The sequence below is a fragment of the Odontesthes bonariensis genome, chromosome 23, assembly GCF_027942865.1.
Source record: "Odontesthes bonariensis isolate fOdoBon6 chromosome 23, fOdoBon6.hap1, whole genome shotgun sequence".
Lineage (NCBI taxonomy): Eukaryota > Metazoa > Chordata > Actinopteri > Atheriniformes > Atherinopsidae > Odontesthes > Odontesthes bonariensis.
This window is the reverse complement of record NC_134528.1, coordinates 22404144-22427724: the sequence shown is the minus strand read 5'-3', so window position 1 is coordinate 22427724 and position 23581 is coordinate 22404144. Positions and strand designations below refer to the sequence as shown.

General features: G+C 45.5%; 1 protein-coding gene across 5 annotated transcripts in view; it reads right to left on the bottom strand.

Moving 5' to 3' along the window:
- The window catches only part of mapk8b (mitogen-activated protein kinase 8b), a 32231-nt gene extending 9776 nt beyond the window's left edge, over positions 1-22455 (bottom strand). For 2 of the 5 annotated variants that reach the window (XM_075457889.1, XM_075457892.1), the window contains exons 1-7: positions 22167-22455; positions 11511-11692; positions 8490-8619; positions 8077-8135; positions 6343-6481; positions 2263-2428; positions 452-523 (exon numbers count right to left, since the gene is read on the bottom strand). In XM_075457889.1, the coding sequence (XP_075314004.1) occupies positions 452-523; positions 2263-2428; positions 6343-6481; positions 8077-8135; positions 8490-8619; positions 11511-11632 (688 nt within the window). In that variant the 5' untranslated portion in view covers positions 11633-11692; positions 22167-22455. Of the gene's footprint in view, positions 1-451; positions 1389-2262; positions 2429-6342; positions 6482-8076; positions 8136-8489; positions 8620-11510; positions 11693-21121; positions 21287-22166 lie in introns of those variants that run through there. The other 3 variants (XR_012768683.1, XM_075457891.1, XM_075457890.1) reach the window with 3 other exon arrangements.
- Positions 22456-23581: the final 1126 nt, after the last annotated feature.

Sequence of the window (23581 nt, the reverse complement as noted above, 5' to 3'; positions counted from 1 at the left end):
TGGCGATTTAAGGCGAACGTAAAAGCCGTGGGTGTGACAATTCTGGCAGCCGAGCACTACGCCGTCTTCTCCATCATCTGCTCGAGCATGATCCTGCAGCGTTCCTTCAGAATAACCAACTTTACTTACAAAACGAAGACTGGTGCATCTCCTACAGAACGCTGCACAGACGTGCCGTCACCCAATTGGAATAGAGCGACATCGGCGTTATCCTATTACGCCTGGACTTTACCAGCTGTACGGAGCAGGACCTGTACACCCCCACAAATGTGTCGCGATGAATGCCAACGCCGAAAATAACGTCGCGGCTCCTTAAGCTGCCACAGTAGCTTTTTTCCCGCGTGCACAAAGACGTGAACAAAGACATGAGACAAATGATGAGACAGCACAGTATTTCGGGGGGGGGTTGGGTTGGGGTTTGGGGTTGGATGGCGGTTCAACTTAAGGATACGATCAGTGCCTGGAAACAACACACTACCCCGGACCATTTCAGCCATGATGCAGCCAACAGACCAGACATCAACTGAAAAATGAATTGACAACCACCAAATTAGCATGCGGGAGTGACAAAACCAAAACCAAACCAAAACCAAAGTGCACACCAAAAGGGAGGATTATGATGGAAAAAACCATGATGTGAGCGAGGGGGGGGGCATGTGAAACAGGACCAAACGTTTGCTGCATGCGGCGTAGTGCATTCTCACACCGAGGCAAGGGTCCCACAAGCCTTTCACTTGACATAACCAGACAAAACTGCTTAGTCATCATTTTTGAAAGGCGAGACATTGACTCTCGAGGTCTTGTTTCTTTGCATGGACACAGATTAGAACGCCCCCCGTGTATCCTCACTGCAATTCACGATGGAACCGATACGTTCTCAGGCATTGCAGCCGACCAAAATGTGTGACGCCGCAGATTAGGAGGCTCACTTTGCGTCACAAAGCGTTGGTTTTCTCAGCACTACAGAGAAAGAAAAGAAGAAGAACGTTCTTTTTTTTTTTTCGGTTGCGTGTAAAGCAGTTCAGAGGATAGACGAGGGGCTTTATGTCCACGGGAGAGCAAACTATCAAATTCTATTTCAGCTCTTTTTCGTGCGACAGTCATGGCACCTCAAGGCAGTCTGTGTAGGGAGAGCAGGTGGGTGGTTGTGAGTCGAGGTGTCAGGAAAACCAGAGAAATAGAATTTTAATAGTTGCATTTAATGGTGGGGGTGGGGGTATGACAAACTTTCCTTTCTTTTCTTTCTTTCTTCATGTGTGTTAAGTTTCTTTGAGAGAAACAAATGCCAGACACTGCTGCAAGCAGCTCAAGGATACAATCCCTTCCTGGAAAAAGGATTTTGTGGCGCACCATTTCTGCCATAATGCAGCCCACAGCCCAAATATCCACTACGTAAGCGCAGCATAAAAGGAGGGAGAAGAGAATAAGCAACAAATGCAACAAGTCAGCAGGAAAAATTTGGTTTCAAGTTTTTGATTGGACCCTTAAGACTCGTTTGGACCCACCTCGTGATGGCTGAAAGGTTGTTTTCGGAGAACCGCTTAGAAAAAAATGCGTGTGAATGGCTATTGGTTACATGCTTTTATATCCAGCAGTCCATCTGTTAGACCAAGACACGCGTCTATCGAGTTAGAGAAGAGAAATTGGTATTTTTTCTAATAAATGTTAAGAAGCACAGATTGAAATGGCCTCCCCGCCTGTGGGCAGTATGAAACTAGAGCCTGGAGCTAGTTAGCAGAGCTTGGCATTCAGAAAAGGAGGGCTCACCCTTATACCAGTCCTTTCTTGGCCCTTTCTTCAGGTGAACAGTTATGGGCAATGTGTTGAGCTTTTATTTTTAGTTAGGTCTACCATCTAAAAAAAAAACAGTGATAAATCCAAAGCAGGAGCGCAAAGCTAAACTGCTGAAGCATGCACACGGGCCTGTATTCATCCTGGCATTTTTCGCCAGGCTGTGTGGAGCTCAGGACCAGCAAACCTCTTAATAAAACATCAAACACATGCTAAAGCACTGCTGGGCACCAGAGTCCTCAGACAGGAGGTTCCCCACAAAGCACTGATACCCCACATGCCAATTTCCCCCCCTGAGCGCAACCTTTGCAGAAACAGGGAGTGTGTGTGTGTGTGTGTGAGGCTGTGTTTGGGAAGTGGTCTTAAAACAGCTCAGGGGGAGGAGGGGGTGAGGGCCATGCAGCAGGCCGGTCAGCAGCAGCAGCTCCTCATTGGCCGGGTGCTGTCAGGGCCGGGGGCTCCTCCACTCACCGTTGGCCTGGTAGCCCATGCCTAGGATGACTTCAGGGGCGCGGTAGTAACGGGTCACCACGTACGGCGTCATGAGGAGACCTGTGGCGGCTGTCCTGGCCAGGCCAAAGTCCAGGATCTTCAGTGTGCAGTCAGACTTCACTACAATGTTACTGGGCTTTAGGTCCTGTAACCAAAACACAACACAGAAAGAGTTACCGAGCTGAGTGAGACAATAAGGACGGACTATATTCCAGCAAATAGGGCTGAAATGTTTTCAGCATCTCTGGAGCTGTAATACACAAACATTTGACTTAGCTCGACTTTCATATATTGCCCCCCCCTACCCCAACCCCCTTCTGAGGATAATCCTGATAAGCTAAACTGACATTATCTCTCTAGCTCTCTGGATTTCCAACCCATAAGGCATCCTGCTAAAAAGCTCATCGCCTGCGGCTTTAATCTACAAATGACTGCGGCCCGTTACACTTCACTGCCCTGAGAGATGAGAAAACTTTGTCAGAGCAAGTCATTTTCATCTTCTGAGGCAACAGAGCAATGAGACAACACACACACAAACACACAAAAAGAAGAGAAGAAAAAGAGAGAGAGAGAACAAGAGAATCTCTGGCGAGCCGTGACTCATGTTGCATCCGTTCACCTTATGAAAGCTTTGTGTGTTGAGCCGTGCCAGTGCAAACGAGGCTGGTAAGTTCTGCCAGCAGCTCAATTAGTTCTGGCTGACAGAGCAAGATGAGCTCTACTGATCTACTGCTAGATATCTCACCGAGGGTGATTGACACAGGGTTGTCACTCTGTCAAAGTGTATCCAACTGACTGTGGGTGGTTACTGCTCTTTGTTAAAGCCGCAGAAAAACTGAAGTGCAGAAACAGCAGTTTTACTATCGACTGTACGAAATGATGTTGAATGTGAAGTTAATGTGGAAGTTTGTGTGCAGTACCACTGATGCCGCTTCTGGAAGCACTAGCGCAAAAAACTCCAGCTGTGACCACTTCTTTTACACGAAGGCTCAATCCCAATTCCACCCATTGGCCCTACCCCATGTTCCCACTAAGCTGCGCGCCTGCGCAATCGCGCACTGCTCGCACATTCCCAACGCACAAGAAAATCTATCAAGTACATAAAATAAAATTCACCATGAACGTATTAATTAATATCTAATACTAAAACCTAATCTAATCTAATTAATTAGACCAATAATGTGTTTTTCTGTACCATTTTTCAATGTAACGCAGTGAGTGCCAGGTGTTCAGCCAATGATACGATACGGTTTACTTACGCTATGCAGCCAATCATAGCATTGATAGTGCTTGCATACGTGCCCTCCCCATACGCGCCGTGCAGGTTAGCGAGCTAACGATAGTGCGGCGGAGTTAGGAGCTAAGAGACGCCCCCTATCATGGTGAAACGAACGGGCAGCGCCAGCGACACATCCACTCACCAAGCCAAAGTAAAAAAGAAATCTGGTTCTTTTAGGATGGAATGGCTGTCTGAGTATGTGCAAATAGAAGAACAAGCGGTGAAACTGGGTGAGATTTTTCCTTTTTCGAGTGAGAAAGGTCTACTCTGCAAAACATGCAGGCTGCAAGCATGACTCTTCCCATGGCCAAAGCATGACTCTCACACATAACATACTACACATCTCATGAAAAACAAGATTTTTGTCTTTTTCATTTTAAGTGGGCCAAATCGCTTATATCAAAAGTAAACTAATGGAAATTGCTGCTGTGATTTGATTCATTTAATAAGCCGTGTAACTTGCTATGATCCAAGCTTTTGAACAGGTGTGAAACTGGTGTGATACCAGTGTGTGGCCATAGCGTGCACATCTGATGTTGCTCACAGTGGTCCTCAGTGTCCTCAGGGAGCTTGTGTGTATGCCCAGACACATGAAAAATTAGAGGGAACATTGGCCCTACCCCAGCATTTTTTAAAGAATTGCCGATAGGGTAGGTGCCAAAAGCCCAGCTGAAGGGCGACATAACCACTGCAGAAAGGGGCCACCTTACCTCTGAAAGGATGGAGGGGTAGGGACACTTACATGTGCCTTTTAACTTTGCTTTACGTTCTAGAAAGCACCTCACAGTGTGTGAAGTGGGCGGGGTCGTCGTAACACGGCTGCGCGTGTTGCTACTCACCCTGTGGCTTTTTGTCGCACAGAAGGCAAGAGAAGAGAGCCAGAGAAGACTCCTGGCCGCCAGACAAAACAGTATTAAAAAGTACCGGAGAGTTTTGTTACGAGATTCAAAAAGATGTTTGGAGGTAAGCTAACGGTTGCTAACGCTAGCTTTTATTATCCGCGTTATGATGCTTCCAGTGACGACACTCATCGCCCAATCAGTGGAAGGCAGTCGGCTGACGTCACGTTTTAGTAACGCTTCGGCCCGCTCGGAACCAGGGCTGAGGTGATACGAAAAATCGTGCCGGTTGCAGGTACGGCGTGCTAGTGGAAACACGCAATAGCGCGCCAAGCCGAGGCGAGCTGGTGGAAAAGCGCCATATGTTGGTGCTCAGCAAAGGAACGCCTACATTACGGCATTTGACGGTATCAAATATATGTGGAACAATCTGAGCTGTGGGCTGCTCTTGGTTGTGTTGGTGCTGTTGTTGGTGCTTTAGCTTTGCCCTGCTGTGGTAAAGACAGAAGTCCAAGTGGAATAAGATCTGCTTTGTGGTGGAGTAAAACTGTCATGCAGCTGTTGTCTGTACATTCACTTATACTTTTTTTTTAGCCATTTAGCATTTTTGACAATTCATCTTCTTTGTCAGGAACACACCGATACACCTCCTTGCTCCATCAAATCGTTAGCCTAGAAATCTAGAAGCCCCTAGCGGCCGCAAATGGAATTTGCTCCGGGGTTAGTCTAGTCACTTGTGGTCGTTTTGCGAGGTTCCAAATCAAAACTTAATCGAGCCAATCAAATCGTGAGGAGCGGGGTCGGAGGCCGGGCTACCTAGTGACGACAGAGGTGCGACGTTTCAGTGTGCAGTTCCAGAGAGAAAAGAAAAAAAAAAAAAAAGTTCCAGAGAGGTAAACAATGGCTGCGCCCGGCGAACAGGCTTTCCCCAGTCGATTGCGAGCATGATGTACCGAAGACGGCGGGCCGATCTTCGTCTCAGAGCTGACAAAACTCTCCGGTAAGGCATTTGAACGGTGAAATTCCGTTAACGGGACGAGAGCAGTCAAAACGGCAAAACCGGAAGTGCGTTACTCACTGCGGCTAGCTTTAGTAGCGCCGAATTCGTGGGAACAAAATTGTAAATAGCCGGTATTTTGTCAGATTTTCAACACCTTGGGGGTCTAAACGACTACTTTCTCGCCTGAAAATGTTTCAAATGTTGCTAAAGTTATATATTTACAGAGTTTAGAGCTTTTAGAAATCAGCTTTTCAGGCCATAGACTACAAACCACGTCGTGTTGACTACGTAAAACTTCTTCATCGCTCTGATTGGTTGTTGCGCCATCCTATTGCGTGGCGTTGAACTTGACAGACAGATCTTGTTTATCCCGCCCACACTGCTATCCAGCGTCACTAGACCCCTGTACAGCTTTTTGCTGTACGGGTCTGGCTTGCTAGGCTATCAAATCGTCTGAAAGTCTGACAAAAAATTTACAACAGAGATTGCAGATATCTCATTTGTGTGCATGGATCGCATACTGTGTGAATGACTAATGAATACATGAGCATGCCGACGCATTTGAATTTGCAGAACAAATTTGTTTTCTCTCTCTCTGATGACCAAAGCTGAGCTCGGTAGCGCTTTAGTTGTTATCTCTCCCACAAGACTTTCAAACGCTTCTGAAATTAAAAACTGTTGCATACTTGAGTGCAGAGACTAACGTATACCCGGACGATAAACTTTTAAAATCCATCTGTATAATAGATCCTCAGTCTGTTGATGCTAAGTTGGCCTTTCCAATGTTGGGGGTTTCTAAAATGTTCATTTAAAGTTGCATATCAGTTTGAACCAGCATACTTGCAAGCATTAATACTGCCGAACAGTCTTTCTCAAAGTGATAAGTGCTACCGATTGTGCTCATCTTACCTCTGATACGTTTATGCTTTAGCACAACTTACTCGGTGTATGATGCCTGCGGCGTGCAGGTGTTTGATTCCACACAGCATCTGGTAAAGCAGGTAGGACAGCCTTTCGTGGTCCAGCTCCATCTGAATCACCTGACAGAGGTTGGCGTCCATCAGCTCCATCACAAGATACCTGCAGGGAAACCATAGGCGTTAAAAAAAATTTGCATAACCACCAATTATTTCACACGGGATGCCATTTGCACTTATCTTGCCTGGTATTTGGGAAGTCAAAGTAGTTGTTCTCCTTCCCAAAACATACTACTATATACTCCCCTCCCCCACTTATAACAGAAACATCTTGGCAATGGAGTTAGAAGTAGAATATTTGTGCATAACACTCCTAATGGATAAAATACACCGTAAACAAGTCTTTTTCATGGCAGGGTTCAGTGTATGTGCCCATTTCTGTCGGCTTAAATCCACACTTTCAGAAATTTGAACAGTGTACCATGATGCATCCCGTAATGCACGAAATGCATTCAAGTAAACACACAAGCAAATGGAGAGCTCGTCCTCCAACTCCGAGTCGGCCCTTCTACCCTCTGGCAATGATTTGTCCGGTTTCCTTTTTAGCTCCAATCAGGCATACAGAGCAGTGCAACAACACACAAACTCAATCATCTCTCACTCACATGCACACATAACTACACACACACACACACACACACACACACACACACACACGCTTCCAGAAGATGGCATTAATCATGTACACGCCATGCTCCACAAAACCATCACTTCCCCCACATCTCCACGTTTCCACTCACACAAACGTCTTGTCAACTTCAAGATATAGAAAGGACAAACAATGTTGCTCTTATGTGAAGGCAGATCCCACACAAATGGAGGGTTTGGTGTATACAGCCCTGTTTTCAATAAAGGCTGCAGCACTAAAAGTAAAAGAAACTACCTGACAACAGTGCAATGACAACATGTCAAATGTTGGAACTAAGAGAATGATAAACTTGTTGGGAATATGACGCCAGCAAAATAGCGGCAGTTTTTTTTTCTTTTTTAACAAAATGCGAAAGTGAGATATTTTCCTTTCCTTGCTTATTAATGCATCATTTCAGCCGCTCAACATTCCAGGGCCTTATTTGTTGTGTTTTTCATCTCATAAGACGCCAACATAGTGCAATGAGTCTGGACTGCAGGCAGGACAGTTCAGCACCCAGAGTGTGGTTTGGGATTATTTTGCTGAAATAAGCAAAGGTTTCCTTGAATAAGACATGGTCTGGATAGCTGCATATTTTGCTCCAAAACCTACATCAATGCGGCCTTTACGGATGTGCAGGTTACCCGTTCAGCACGCACTGATGCACCCGAATTCAAGTCGAGAACATTTTTGTGTGTCAAATCCTTGACGCCAAGTCTGGTCAATTGTTTGGCTTTGTTGGCTGCGAGTTTTGATCTATGTTGTCCACCAAAAGAGTTCACCTCAGTTACCTACTGACGACGTCATTGGTGACATCATTAGTTGTTGCCCAGCTACAAAGACAACACCCCAATCCCACAAACTATCAGTTATTTCACAAACATTTCCACTCGGTAACCTACTGACTGAAACACTCATTTGAGTACCACACACGCGTCTAAATTACAAAACGCTAAGCAGAGCTCCAACTAAACCGCACAATTCCAAAAAATCATCTAAGCCCCAAGAATGACGTGCCCCATAGTGTTTTAGTGTTTTTTTTTTTTTTTCTTTTTGGCTCTAATACTCACACATCTTGGAATTCCTCCAGTGTCTTCTGTGGTGTGAATACATTTAGCAAGCCAATGATCTGCCGAAATAAAAAGTTAAGTTAGAGAGATGATTATGGGTGTAAGTGGTTGTTTAGTGCTTCATTGCAATACGGGTGGTGTTCTGGACTTCAAAAAGATCACATATGTTCCTGCAGTAGCATTTCTTTTTATTACTCTGAATATCAACCCATATCAGTACTTAATCTATCGCTAGGAAGCTAGAAGAGGCAGCGCCAATTCGTGCACACGGCTGACTTTGCACGTTTGCAGCAAGATTTACACCAAACCTGCAGTCATAGGAACCACATCTGCGCGACAAAATCCTAGCATTTCCAACGCTAAGTGACACCGAGAAACAATCGGACAACGAAAAATAAAACTGCAGTTCTTACGTTCTTGTGGTTGACACATTTCATGAGCACCAGTTCTCTGTAGGCCCGTTTTGCATGAGTCTGATTCTGAAAGGGCCGGCTCAGCTTCTTGATGGCGACGTTTCTCTCCAAGTTGTGGTCGTACGAAGAACTGAGGTGAAAAACCAAAAAAAAGAGAGGAAAAATATCAACAGTCATGCATGTCATTAAAGTCCCGTCTTCCCTTCTTTTTCTTACCCTTCCCTGGGCACCACAGGTTTATATGTTGGAGTGCTCAGATACTTCAAAGGAACTTAAAAAAAGGTGTGTACGAGTTTTGGGTTTACCAGCCAAAATTTCCCCCTAAAAGGTGACTGGTCACCACCGTCCTTTCACCTTAAAAACAACAGATGAAAACAGCCGAAAGAGCTAAAATCGGGTTGTTTGCTTGATGGAGACCAATAATTTGACCCTTCTGAGACAGAGGAACATTCGCTCCAGGATGCGGCAGTAGTTTCGTTTCGGAGCATTGCTGCGTCGCGTTGACGTCACCGTCGAATGAAACAGGTTTAGCATGTAGCGAGTGGCTATTCCTCAATTCGCTCAGCAGATGTTCTCGTTTAAAAGCAAAAACAACCCAGCCAGAACAGACAGACAAGCTTGATAATAAAACTAAAAACACATGTTCCTGCACAGAGCCGACAGCAGATGTTGGCGTTTTGTGACTATCCCTCACGTGGCAAACTGAACTCTCAACTGATGCTTGTACGTCTCACTTTCTTACTATCCTAAAAGACTAATGACAGATGAGTTTATAACAGTTAGTTTGTGCTGAAAGAAATGGATCTGGATGTCTTCTGACTGCCCCCATTTGGCAGTTAATCTAAAAAAAAAACAACAACAACATCAATAAGACTTACGGTGCGTTCACACCAGACGCGGTCGGGCGACGCGATTACATACAAAGTCAATGCAAAGACGCGATTAGACGCGGATTCGAGCCGGCGGCGCGATGAGGCGGCGCGGTGGGGCGCGGTGAGGAGCGGTGAGGCGGTGCGGTGATGCGGTGGCCGCCGCGCGAGTGAAAATATGCGATTCGCGCGAGTTCAAAAAAATCCAACTTTGGCGAAATATTCGCGCCAGACAGCCTATCAGCGTTGAGATTCTGGACGACAGTGACGTGGAGACAGATGGACAGGCGCTGTCTGTGACATGCAGATGGGACTGCAGATGGAAATTAGCTTCTAAGCTACAATCTGGTGCAGGTCATCTCTTTACTTTGTAATTAATGTACTTTGCACATGGTCCCTGACAAAATAAAAAAAAATAATTAAATCACCGCCTTCTCCAGGAGTTCCGTCTGGATGACGGCCGCCTCCAGCGGCACCCCAGGCCCACCAGGACCCAGCCCGACGACCCGCTCGGGAGGACCGGCGCCGCGATCTCTCGGCAGGACACCAACCACAGGCGCCCCGCAGCTGAAACGGAGCCGTGGCCCAGCTGCGGAGCGCCTGCAGCCGGCGTCCCGCCGAGAGATCACGGTAGCTACCGATCCTCCCGAGCAGGCCACCAAACTGGGTCCCGGCGAGCCCGAAACACCGCTGGAAGCGGCCGCCACGGGAGGATCGGTGCCGTGATCTCTCGGCGGGACGCCGGCTGCAGGCGCTCCGCAGCTGGGCCACGGCTCCGTTTCAGCTGCGGGGCGCCTGTGGCATGGTGTCCTGCCGAGAGATCGCGGCGCCGGTCCTCCCGAGCGGGTCGTCGGGCTGGGTCCTGGTGGGCCTGGGGTGCCGCTGGAGGCGGCCGTCATCCAGACGGAACTCATGGAGGACCGGCGCCGCGATCTCTCGGCCCAGCTGCGGAGCGCCTGCAGCCGGCGTCCCGCCGAGAGATCACGGCACCGATCCTCCCGTGGCGGCCGCTTCCAGCGGTGTTTCGGGCTCGCCGGGACCCAGTTTGGTGGCCTGCTCGGGAGGATCGGTGCCGTGATCTCTCGGCGGGACGCCGGCTGCAGGCGCCGGTCCTCCCAAGCGGGTCGTCGGGCTGGGTCCTGGTGGGCCTGGGGTGCCGCTGGAGGCGGCCGTCATCCAGACGCAACTCCTGGAGAAGGCGATGAAATTATCCGAGCTGAATGCACCACCGGATGATGTCACTGATCCAGACACGACGGCGTGTGCGTTTCAGACGAATCTCGGACTGCCACAGCAGGTACAAGGACGCGATCAGCCATGGATAGCCCCTTGAGCTATTCACTCGTTTTTTACTCGCGCGAAAGAGGCGTTTGAGGCGATGGAATTTAATTTACACCCGCGGCAACGATCGCGCGATGAAGGCGGTGCGAATATTCGCATCGCGTTTGGTGTGAACGCACCGTTAGGCTGTGTTCGAAACCACATACTTCTCCTACTACTCCCACTACTCATACTAACTTTTTGAGTTAGTATGCGAGTTTGAGTAAGCGAGAAGTTCCCGGATGCATACTAGATTCGCCGAAATGTTGAGCATGCATCATGAGGTTACTACTCATACTCAAACTACCCAAAATGCAACGTAACGTGACATCGCCGATCGTCATTTCCTATCAAAACGGCAGTTTCAAGCTAGCTACAACGAGGGTAGGTTCACTCCCAGTTTTCAAAACAAAAGCACCAATTGTATCATAATGGCTTTCCCTATGATAAAAGGCAGCGCCGATTTCGTCGGAACAAAATTGTAAATAGCCGGTATTTTGTCAGATTTTCAACACCTTGGGGATCTAAACGACTACTTTCTCGCCTGAAAATGTTTCAAATGTTGCCAAAGTTTACAGAGTTTAGAGCTTAAGCGAAATCAGCTTCAGGCCGGCTGATTTCGGCTCGGGCAGGAGCGAAATGCATTTTGGGTAAACGCTCTGCATACTGTCCGATCGATCAGTATGCTGTATGCAGAATGGAAGTATGCAGTTTGCAAGTATGTAGTATGTAGTATGCGGTTTCGAACACAGCCTAAGGAAATAATGCCATTTGTGGCACACTGCTGAGATGGCCGAGGATTGTTAGAATATTGTTTTGACTCTCTACTCACCAGACTATTCCCTGTGCTCCGGATCCAATGGGTCTGAGGTTCTGGTAGCGCTTTAAGACCATAAAAGTCGAATCCCCCACATCTATACTGTAGTACTCCTTCTCACGCTTGTTCCGGTTCATGGTGAAGCCTTGGACGAACACTGTGGCTGAGCATCCAAGTGGAGGTTGCCTCTCAAAAACCTGTGTGACAAGGAGGAAGAGATTACGTTCTCACGTGACACGCCACCAGTGTGTTTTTCACAAAGAAAACTGGAGCCCAGAGTGAAGTGAGCCAGACGTCACCGTCAGCCAACAAAGTCTAGAAACAGTTTCTGCGTGTCAAGCGCCGGTCATCAGTCACAGTCATTAAAATGCGTTTCCAACCACCTGTTTTAGCACGTAATATGAAAAAAAAAAAAAAACCCTGATTGCAAAAAGCAAGAGAACTACAGTCCCTGACAAAAGTCTTGTCGCTTAGGTACAAGTTGACCTTAAGTGCCCCTCAAATATATGTCTAATCAATTTTTTTTTTTACAAAAAATGGCTAATTTCAATCCCAACAGCTTTTGAAATAATGTTTTGGAGCCAAATGAAACTGCTGAAAAGCATTCTAACGTTTACAGCTTGGTAAAGCCCACTGAGTCAGTTTTTGCAAAGACAAAAGTCTTGTCACCTTGTCATATGATGTCCCCAATCCTAGATTACAGCCACACCCGTGATCAATAAATGATAAATCAATTAGTGGGTGTGTTTTAAAAAGAACCCCAGCACACCAGACCTTCACATCAACTGCAACTTGACCTCTGACAACATGCCTAAGATTCACCCTGAGACCAAAGCGTTGATTATCAAGAGGCTGAAGACCAGATCCACTGCTGAGGTGGCTGACACCTTCAATGTGTCTCAGCGTCAAGTACAAAGAATAAGAAAAAGATTTGAAAAGACTGGAGATGTTTTTGACAAGTCCAGCTCCGGCAGACCCCGCAAGACAACTGCTCGGGAGGACCGTTTCTTGGTTCGAAAATCCAAGGCCAGCCCCTTTCCCACTGCAGCAGAGCTCCACCAGGCCTGGTCACCTCAAGTCCCTGTGTCAACCAGAACAGTTTGTAGAATTCTGTCTCGAAATGGCCTCCATGGTCGAGTCAGTGTCCAGAAACCAGCACTAAACAAAAGGCAATTAAAAAAACGTGTGGCCTTTGCCAAGGCCCACAGCCTGCTAAATGGATGGACGCTGGAAAAGTGGCAGAAGGTGGATTTCTCAGATGAATCTTCGGTTGAATTACATCACAGCCGCCGCAAATATTGCAGGAGACCTACTGGTGCCCGCATGGATCCAAGATTCACCCAGAAAACAGTTAAGTTTGGTGGCGGAAAAATCATGGTCTGGGGTTACATCCAGTATGGGGGTGTGCGAGAGATTTGCAGGGTGGAAGGCAACATCAATAGCCTAAAATATCAAGAAGTACTAGCTACCTCTTACATTCCCAACCATAAAAGGGGTCAAATTTTGCAGCAGGATGGTGCTCCATCACATACTTCCATCTCTACATCAAAGTTACTCAAGGCGAAGAAGATCAAGGTGCTCCAAGACTGGCCAGCCCAGTCACCAGACATGAACATTATTGAGCATGTCTGGGGTAGAATGAAAGAAGAAGCATGGAAGACCAAACCAAAGAATCTTGATGAACTCTGGGAGGCATGTAAGACTGCATTCTTTGCTATTCCTGATGTCAGGTTATAAGCTGTTGTTTCTACAAAATGGATAAGTGACAAGACTTTTGTCAGGGACTGTATAAATAAGTCACGTTTATAGACGTCAAAATGACGTCCTCTTCTTCCGTTAGCTCAGATGCATTCATTTGGATGATTAGCGCCACCTACTGTTTACCTTAAAAACTTGCACTGCATTTGAATGGAAACTTCCCTGTAAAACAAAAAAAAAAAAAAAAAATATGATGTTTTCTGAGTAATTTCACTGGTTTTTCCCTGTTTTCTGAATATGGGGAGAAAAAAAGAATAACTAAGATCAAAGATAAAGAATTTACATGTCAAAACAACACCGAACGGTGGAAATACATCAAATTAACGTCAAAAACTTTGTTTCATTTCCCTTAAAAAAAATTTTGTAATACCTTCTCAAATTCATCAGAATTTCACTCAAATTAATTTTGTATTCGATTACTGACGAGTTAAATTCAAGTGCAATACGGTTAAAGCTGCGGTCGGCAACTTTTTTTTAGTCATATTAGCTTGAACTGTCATGGGATTCTGGAAGTAGAATATTAAATAGGCTGTTTAGGAAAAATAACGAAATCTGTAGCTCCCTCTGAAGCCTGTAATCATGCTTGCAAAAATCGAGCGCTCCCGGCTGTTTTTAACCAATCAAGTTAGGGTGGAGGAATCCTACCTGTCAATCACAGCTTGTGCACACACTGCTGAGCGTGAGTCTGCCCCAGCTTGTGTGCGCTCACACTGGTGTAAACTCACGTGCACAACCTCGTCCACAGAGGGGGAGGGGTTTGGGGGGCGATTCGGAGCTTGTTCGAGGTTGGGGGAGGGACCTGAAAGTTGTATCAGTTCGAATTTTCCGACTTTAGACTCGCAATTTTGAAAACCTGCCGACTGCAGCTTTAATACTAGAGACACTGAACTCAAGACCCAGAGTGCAAACCAAATCGCTGACCATGCCCACCAACCAAAAAGCCCAATAAAATAAAAAATTTTTTAAAAAAATGTAAAAAACACCCCTAAGCCCAAAAAAACCCGGCATACACAATACTAAAATGCACAGGATTAATGCGCAAACCTCCAAACTGAACTTTAAAAACAAAAACCACACATCTTACCCACTGCAAGGCTTTATGGGTAATGCTAAAAATGTGCGAGTAGGGACGCCGAGGGAATTTCAAACTAATGCGTAAGCGTTCTATCAGGACTTGAGCACATTTAAATGAAATTTAATTGTGATCAAACATGTTAACATAAAACACAAAATCCCATGTAAAAGTAAAGGTAACCATTACATTTCTATTATGGAAAATGAATGTATTCTTTTTTTTTATAGTGCAGGCTGGTGAAATTATAAACCGCAATCAGTGAATGAAACACTCACACGGTTGGTGTTAACTGTGGACCACTTGTAATAAAAGCTGAGCACAATTATCTGCATTAAGAGCCACTCCAAGCACTCCTTAAAGAGAGCTGCTGAGTCAGTGGCTGGGAAGAATCAAACTGTCCGTGCATCCCTCGCTAGAGGCAGGGTTATCAATTATAATGACTGCTGCGACTGTGCAATCCGTCATACGAGCTAGAGGAGCGATCTGAAACCCAAGAGTGGCGGGATGGAGCAGCGTCCCGGGCGCAAAGGCAGCAGGAAGCGGGGTTTAGCGTTGGGTACGAAGATGGCAAATCATTAGTGAGATTTGGAGCATCGTGCTGAGGAGGTAGGCTCTGTGCTGATGAGCTGTACGTGCCACGATGGGATTCCTCCCCCTTTCTGGATCAGTTCGCTTTTTCCCTTTTCTCTCACCTCTCTATTCGTAGGTGAAACCACTCCTCAGATCGTGCCCTTTTTCTTTTTGCTTGAAGCGGCATCTTTGATGCGAGATGATAACCCGAATGGTCAGCCTGCCAGAACCTGATGTTTGCATCCAAGCATTACAACCACACCTCCCTGCCTGTCTGTCTCCTCTAAACATAGTTCCCCCTGTATCTACTCATTTCCTCCATTGGTGTTTCATCCCTCCTGATTCTCGTCATCTTTATTTCTTTTGCCCCGCTTTCGCTCTCCCGGTGCAGAATCTGCAGCTTGAGCGACAGTGCTGAGGGCGCAGGGACGAAGAAAGGGTTCTACATCACAGACGAGACTGAACACAGATACTTTATCCTACAGCCCAAGTGGATCTGTGTGAATTCAGCTCGAGAAATGACACGAGCTCATTCTAACTTGAAGTGACAGCGGCTGACAGTTTACTGGCACCCCTTTCTGGAACAGTCCTATTTGGCGCCTGCGTCGTGCGTAGGCCTGTCACGATAACAAATTTTGCTGGACGATAAATTGTCTCAGAAATTATTGCGATAAGCGATTAGATTTCATCTAATACAATGATAATGGTATAAAAATGCAGGTACACCTCTTCAAAGAGAAATAAACTTTTATTTTTAAAGAATATCTGTCAAATGTTTGCAGCATTCGTTGAAATGCTGGCTTTTCGACGATGCTAAAGGGCAGCACCTCTTTAGCAATGAAGCGAACTACACTGTCTGTGAGTGTAATCCATTTCACACGGTCCTGTTTGTACTTCGTTTGTCGACTAAGCGCCCCAGTGACTGTGCTCTGTCGGGAAGAGGAAGACGGCACAACTTGTTGTGTTTTTTTTCCCCCAACTGGGAAAACTGCAGCGGATGATTGTGTTTTAGATGCATATGCATGTTTGTTGTGTTGCCGCTTTTGATTGCGACTGTTTTCCAACAAATGCCACACACCCGACTCGCACACGTTCAGTGGTTCACCATGGGCATTCGGTTTAAATCCGAAATGCCACACTGTAGCTGTCGCGTTTGGCTTAGAAACCAGTTCCATCTTTTTTGTCTTTATTAGGCGTAGCCTACTCGAACTCGCAACTAGCTTTCTCTCTGCCTAGAGCAGTGATACTCACTATTTTTTTCACAAGAGCCACATTGCCAGAGCAAAATCAAGGGAAGACTCACTTTTACGACAACATACTAAGTCCCCTTTTGCAAATATGCATTTCTACATATAAAACATCCCACAAAAAACAACAACCAATACATTTTCAATTAAGACCACATTTGCCTTAATACTGGGATGAGCTGAAGCTGGCATGCATGTCCTTGACTTTCTTCATGTTGTATTTGTATTTTTTTTTATTAAAAACCGATCCATTGTCCATGCATCTCGCGGTACACCCGACGTTTGCCTGCTCTTCCCCTCTCTGGCGTCTTCATGCTGATTTTCGTTTAGTTTTTGCCATTTTTTAATTGAAAACCATGCATTGTGCCTGCATCTCACGCTGGCTAAAGGAGCTAGCGTGCACTGCGGTCAAGTGTGACGGTGGTTTAAGCGGGCTGCGTTGCCAGGTTTAACAGAGCCCCCTTTAGGAAACACCATTAAGCCTTAATTAATACTTAATAAAAATACTTAATATTACAAAAACACAAACTTAATTAAAATACTTAATACTGTGCAGTATTCGCTGTATGTTATTGTTACCATATTGTTATAAGCTACTATGCGAGTGTGAGCCACCAATTCAAGCTTGAGGAGCCGCATAATGAGTATCTCTGCCCAGTGCCTACCGGTATACTTCTCACACGGGTCTTTAGCTGCACTCTGTGGTAGGCTACGCCAGTAGTCCCGCTTCCCCACACACCATGCGACTGACAAGTGACTGACATGAGGGTTCACTCATCGTTACTCTTAAGGACCCGAGTGGGAGAGAGAGAGAGAGAGAGACGAGGAAAACAAACAAGCATGCAAATGGCATTTATCGCGGGCAGAAAAATTATCGAGTTAATTTTATTATCATGCGATCAATTGATTTATTGAATATCGCGACAGGCCTAGTCGTGCGTAGCGAGAAGAACGACCTCCAACTGGGTGCTGGACCAGTCAGGGTGCAGCAGCTCGTCTCTCCATCATCAAAACTCTCCGAGAAGGAGTTCCCCTGCAGATAGTTCTTCCATGTTAAATCTGCTTGAAGGTGAGGAAAGGAATACCTGGGCCAGAGGTACTCCATGTAGAGGTCCAACATTTACGATTCCTTTGACTAAATGTGTGCACATCAACATCAGTAAAAACCACCAAAGTGTTTCATCTGCAGGGGAAATCGTCACGACTCCCTGCCTGTTCCATCACTCAGCTGTTTGCACACAGCGCCCCTGAAGTAATTATCCTTTCCTTGTATAAAGTAACTTCCACCCTTTTCATGAAATATTTAGCCTTACTCAACAAGCAGAAGCTTAATTAGCCAGAATTATCCGGCTGCGGAGGGGACAGAAATAAAATGAGGCTACTTCTGACACGCTTTCTGAAACCGTCACTTCAAATAAAGTCAATGTTAGTGCGTATTTGTCCCCTGTTTCCGTACGCACCTGCACCTAGACCCTGCAGAAGAAGAACAAAAAAAAGGTGGTCTAAACTCATCACAGAGCAGCACGGCCACGTCACTGCGCCCTGAGCAAAGACAGTTTCAGGATCTGTGGCTGACTGCGTGTGAAAATGGGGCTCAGCGATCTGACAAGAGAGTGTCAGGCTGTTAACATCAGCTGTTAGAGGGCTGAGGATCGAGTTGTGGCCCACCGTTAGACTGCAAGCCAGGGCGGAATGGTGTTTCAGTTCGCAGGCTCAGTATTCTAGTGCATTTTACATGTTTGTCAAAAAAAAAAGAAAAAAAATTAAATCGTAGATACAAATGACAGGACCACAGCAATCATTCATCTATCACACCACAGAGCACCAACCGGAGTCGAGGGTCTTTGAGATCAACAGCACCGATAAACCTCCGACATTTCACACAAGAACACACGATAAAGTCGCATCGGAATCACTGACGTCCCATCAACCACCCGAGAAACTGACTGTGGGGATACTGAGTCTCTGACAGCCACATGAAAATGAACAGATAGCTGCATCAAAGGGAGCCAGATATGGCTTTTGAACTGGCAGCCCTGTCCAGATCCTCGCCCCCACAGCTGTCCATCACAGTCTCTCCTGGGAGACGATCTATCTCCAACTGGCTGTCTCCCTCTGTATGCAGCAAGATTCTTGCAGACATCAAACAGCTCCGAGTTATCAGGGCAACCCTGATTAGAGTCCACCGGCAGCTTTGGATTTTCTCTGCAAAGTGTGCACCTTCAGTCAGAGTGATAGCGACTGGGGCCTATAAGGCCATTTCCAAACAACATGGAGATCATCATTCCACAGAGGAAAAGAACGTTCACGAGTGAAAATGAAAGGCTGCCTTTCATTTTCTTCCCAGCAAGTTCACCCCAAGGTCAGACTGTGTTACTGCAAAAAAAAAAAAACAAAGAGCTACATCTCAGACTCAACGGGCCTCAGTTAGCATGTTGAATGTTAAAGTTTATGACAGTATAATTAGAGAAAGACTGAACAAGTATGGCTTGTTTTGGAAGGGTTGCAGGAGAAAGGCACTTCTCTCGAAAAAAGAACATGGCTGCACAGATTAGGTTTAAAAAGTTGTATCTGAGCAAACTGCAACACTTCTGGAACAATGTCATGTGGACAGATGAGACCAAAGTGGAGATGTTTGGTCGTAATGCACAGCGGCACGTTTGGAGAAAACCAAACACAAGATGGCCGCCCAAACACCTCATACCAACTGTCAAGCACGGTGGTGGAGGGCTGATGATTTGGGCTTGTTCTGCAGCTACCGGAACTGGACGCCTTGTAGACATTGACCGTGAAGTCCTAGAGCATGAACTTCCAGACCATGAATTCTAGAGTCAAATGTGAGGCCATCTGCCTGACAGCTAAAGCTCGGCTGAAACTGGGTCATCAACAGGACAATGATCCCAGACACAGCAGCAAAGCGACAAGAGAAAGTCTGAAAAAGAAAAGAATCAATGGTTCAGTCAAAGTCAAGACCTCGAACGGGTCTTACATTTGATGCTGTAAAGAAATGTGAAAAGTTGAACTATTCCTAACTTTCCACCAAAAGCTACGCTAGCACAGCTAAACAACAGAATCCAGAGTTCAATTTGGCATTGCAAGAGGGTCGCCCCATTCACCATGAATAAGAAGCGAGAGCGATAATGCCCGAAACGTGTACTGTTTGAACCCTAACTAAAAAAAAAAATTAAAAAATGTGGCTAAAGGGCCTGCTAGCTCACTGGTAGCTTTGCTAACTGTGTATCGTATGAAGACAGGGCATGAGTGTGAGCTTATGAAGTACACACAAGTCGACACACCCACCTACACTTTCCCAACTTGCATGTACACGTCACCTGACAGAATAGAACTAATATTATAGCCTTTTTTTGAATATCATTCTTAGACTCATTTATGCTTGAACTAAAATCAATCAGGTCATGCAATGCAATGGTTTACTCTATGTGTAATCCAGGAATTAGATTGTGTTCGAGGGGGAAACATTGTTTTTAATTTAAACATGTAAAAATTCATTAGAATTCCTGTAGTTTTTGCCCACAAGTAATATTTAAAGCTGTTCTTGAATTATTTGGAGTAGAAGAACGGTCCGACGGAAATTTAGAAAGTTTCGAAAGACTCGTGGACTGACTATTTTACTGGAGCACATTAACTGGATCCTTGCCAACGTAACAGGACCGTCTTTGTTGGAGTCGTGTCTGTTCTTAGAATACCGAGAGGCTCCATAGGCTAGTTGCATAATTTTTTGTATTTGCGACTGGTTTGACACTGTGTCTACAGTTATGACTGCATCCTGAAATGGCACATGGTACATCATTTGAATCTCGGGAACTTTAGCTTTCCAACAGTGTAAAACACATGTAGGTACATAGAAAAGAGGGTCTGTTTTTTTGTCGTGAAATATGCAACGTTGAAACGCTAAGGGGTTAAACGCATTTTAGACCCATTTTTACAACACCACGATATCGTAAAACAATTATATTTTTGCTTAAGGCGATAATTTGCAGTTTCAAATCAATTTTCTTGGAAATATTGATTTTGTCTTTTACTTCCACCACGTACGTATACAATAGCCACCTTTCATCTGCAAAACATGTTAAGATTGATCATAGTCATGTTTACAGATACTATTTTTGTAATAATGTCCAATCCGGCATCCTAACTTTAAGTGTTATCAAAAGCGGATGCTGGAAATATTACGTACGTTGAAATTGGAACACTGTTAAGACTTTTTTTTTTTTTCCTAAACAGCCAATTTTCTAAGCTTGTGTTTGTCTTCAACTTTAAGCCCGAAGGGAAATTCAGTTACATTTTTGTTAATCCCCGAATGCGGAAAAAAATACCTTTGCGGTTTCTATTTTTAATTCATTGTCAAAAAATACAAACAAAAAGTGGGAAAATGTTTTGTTTGTTTTCTACCAACTCCTTTGCCAATCATTTAGGAACCCTTATTCACACATTTTAAATGTGTGCGTTCAATTTCTTAGTCTCACGTCAACAGAGACGTGGGTTGCGCATGCAAAGCGCATCTGCGCAGGCAAAGCGCATCTGCGCAGGCAGGGAGGAGCAACGGGAGAAGCATCCCACCTTACGGGGGAGGACCTGAACCCGAGAGTGACCCTCGCACAACCGTGACGTGCTGTTTCCTTTGTTTTACTTGTTTCAGAGATGGCTCCAGCCACCAGTTTAGAGCAGGACAAGCTGGGCATGCTACCAGGCGATGACTCCACCCATCCATCTATTCTCTATTGCTGCTGGGGGGGAATGGAAACTAGCTAAACAGCCTTTGGACGAGAGGTGGGGTACACCTGCGGGTGGGTGAGAAGACTAGCACGGTCCTTTTAAAGGTCAACATGGAGAGATTCAGAAATGAACAGAAAGATGACAATGCGCAAAAAAATAAATAGGCCAAAGTAATCTGTCAGTATCGACGAACTGCTTGCCCACATACTGCATGGGTCAGCCAGAACTCACAATCCCACCTTTCTCTTCTTTTTTTCTTTTTGGTGCAGGGGTCAGATTTCTTGGTGCACTCGATTGATCACCACTGTTCTCTTGGCAGGCTGCTTCCAGCACCTCAGTAGCAATTGAGCAGTGCAGTCTGGGTGCTCCAGCGCCCAAGCAGGACTCCTGAAGCAGTCGAGATCGATAGTGCAAGTGAAATGCATTTACTGGGAAACACACACACACACACACACACAGGCTGAACTCTGGAACAGTCGCACTCTGCGTGCCCCAGTGATGACCAGATGTAAATGATATCACTAATAATAACCTGATGGAACATCACGCTTCACACTCCTCTGACCTGATAGGTGAGCTCACCATTAGGTGCAGCATTATGCAATTGCCAAGAAAAAGGGAATTCACACTCTTGATTCACACTCCAGGTCTGTAAAACCAGTTGAGACCTTTGCACACGAAAAAAAATACACAAAAACACAAAGCTTTGCCGCCTTGGAAAATGCCGGGCGCTTCTATCCCATCCACTCATAGTGTTGTTGCTGTTTACATGCAGTGTAAACCCACCAATGCAGCAACTGAGTTAGGTGACAGCCGAAGCTAAAATAACTCCACAGCACTGACTAAACGCAGCAAACTTGATGCTAGCTGGAAACAGGGTGTATTCAAAGGCGTCAACGGTGCTTTCTGTTTACATGGAGGCTGTTATCGTAGTGAGCACAGAGTGGAGGTCACACCGTTCTTGTTGAGATTTTTTTCTTTTTACAAGTTCTATGACACCCAATAAGACCCGAAGCTCATTCACGGTGTTAAGCTGCGCAAAAGTGTGTGTAGCACCGACAGAGATAGGTTACAGTAGCGTGCTTCCCTCTGTAGCCACTCAAGTGTGGCTGCCTCGTACCCTTTTAGGCCAGACCTGTCCTGCCTGTTGTGGTGGTCACCGTAATTGTTATAGCAACTTCTATTTAAAATTACACCGTGTGGCCCACATTCGGCTGTCCCCCATCCCCCAACACTTGACAATAACACGTCCCAGAGGGAGAAAAATCCATGTGCAGAGCTCACCCCTCTCCGGTTAATTCCAACAGTGTCGACCCACTGTCGCCGCTCGCTGCCTGCCGGACACACAACCTGGACGGGTTTTGGCTTTTTTTTGTGGTGGTGGGGGGTCGGAAAAACTGGTCTTTAATCCTCTTTTTTTTGCTCCGGACACACTCCCGTTTCCTTCAATTTAGTAAATCAGGATCACCGCCAAAAACATGTGTAGCTTCTACGTAACCTAATCTCGGTGCTTCCGCGACACAGTCAGTTTCTGCCATTTCATACCGACGTCGTCGAAAGCTTCCGACGTTTCCTCGGCTGCACAATGAGAAGCAGGGGGGGACGTTCAAGACCGCCTGCGCGTTCCCGGTAGCAGGCGGAAGACGTGCTTTCGCAACGTTTTTTAAATGACGTCGAATTGAACCGGAACGTGCTGATATTAACATTTAAACAGGTCGTGTATGTTACGTTTAAAATGCGTAATATACATACAATGTGCAAAGATACGCATATTAACGTTGCATATTATCATTACTGCGAATAAATATTCAGTTATTTTTATTTATTTAGATTTCCCGTTCACTGTTGTACGAGATTAAAGCTGCAGTCTGCAGGATTTGTTGTTGTCATACGTAAAGTCCTAATTTTTGGCATTTTAAGAGTTTACATGATCTATCAGAACGCTTGAAGTTGAAAACGGTGACCTCCGTAGTCGCAAAATGCAAGAAATGCTTATTTTTTAACCGAAAAATAAAAAGTTATTCAACTTCCTGTCCCGCCCCATCAAAACACATGAGTACTCGTGCACGTAGACGTGCACGCCAGATGCGCTTACACGACTCCTCATTCATCAACTCACCTGTCATTTGCGATCATGGAAGACACAGTAAGTAGACTAGCCCGTAATGAAGTTCAATAGTCTAGATAAATAAGCGTGGGGACGAGCCTACCTTGTATCGCGCGTGCACAATCGGTGATTGACAGGCAGCAGAGCCCAGCTCGTAAACCTGATTGGTTACCTTTTACCGGTCCGGTCTGCAATTTTGTAAACAAACCTGTTAGCTTTGGAGGGACCTAGCGGGACAAATAGGGGACCTAGAGAACTATTTTTTTTTTTTGTATTGGGGTATTTAATGTACTACTTTCAGAATCCCCGGACAGTTCCCGGCATTATGCTTGAAAAAGAGTTGCAGACTGCAGCTTTAACTGGCAACTTAAAATGGTATCTAGTCACTTGAGTATGTTAATTGAGTTGGCTAATGTGGCTTTCAAGCTATTCAAATGAATTACTGTATAGTTGAAAAAAAAAACTGTGATAAACTGAAATTGTAGACAATTTAGCAATTGTGTTTAGACCGAGGCCTTCTGTTATGCTTCTTCATGCTTTTACTCCACTTCCCTGAATACACATTTCAAATGTGAAACAGAAAATATAAAAC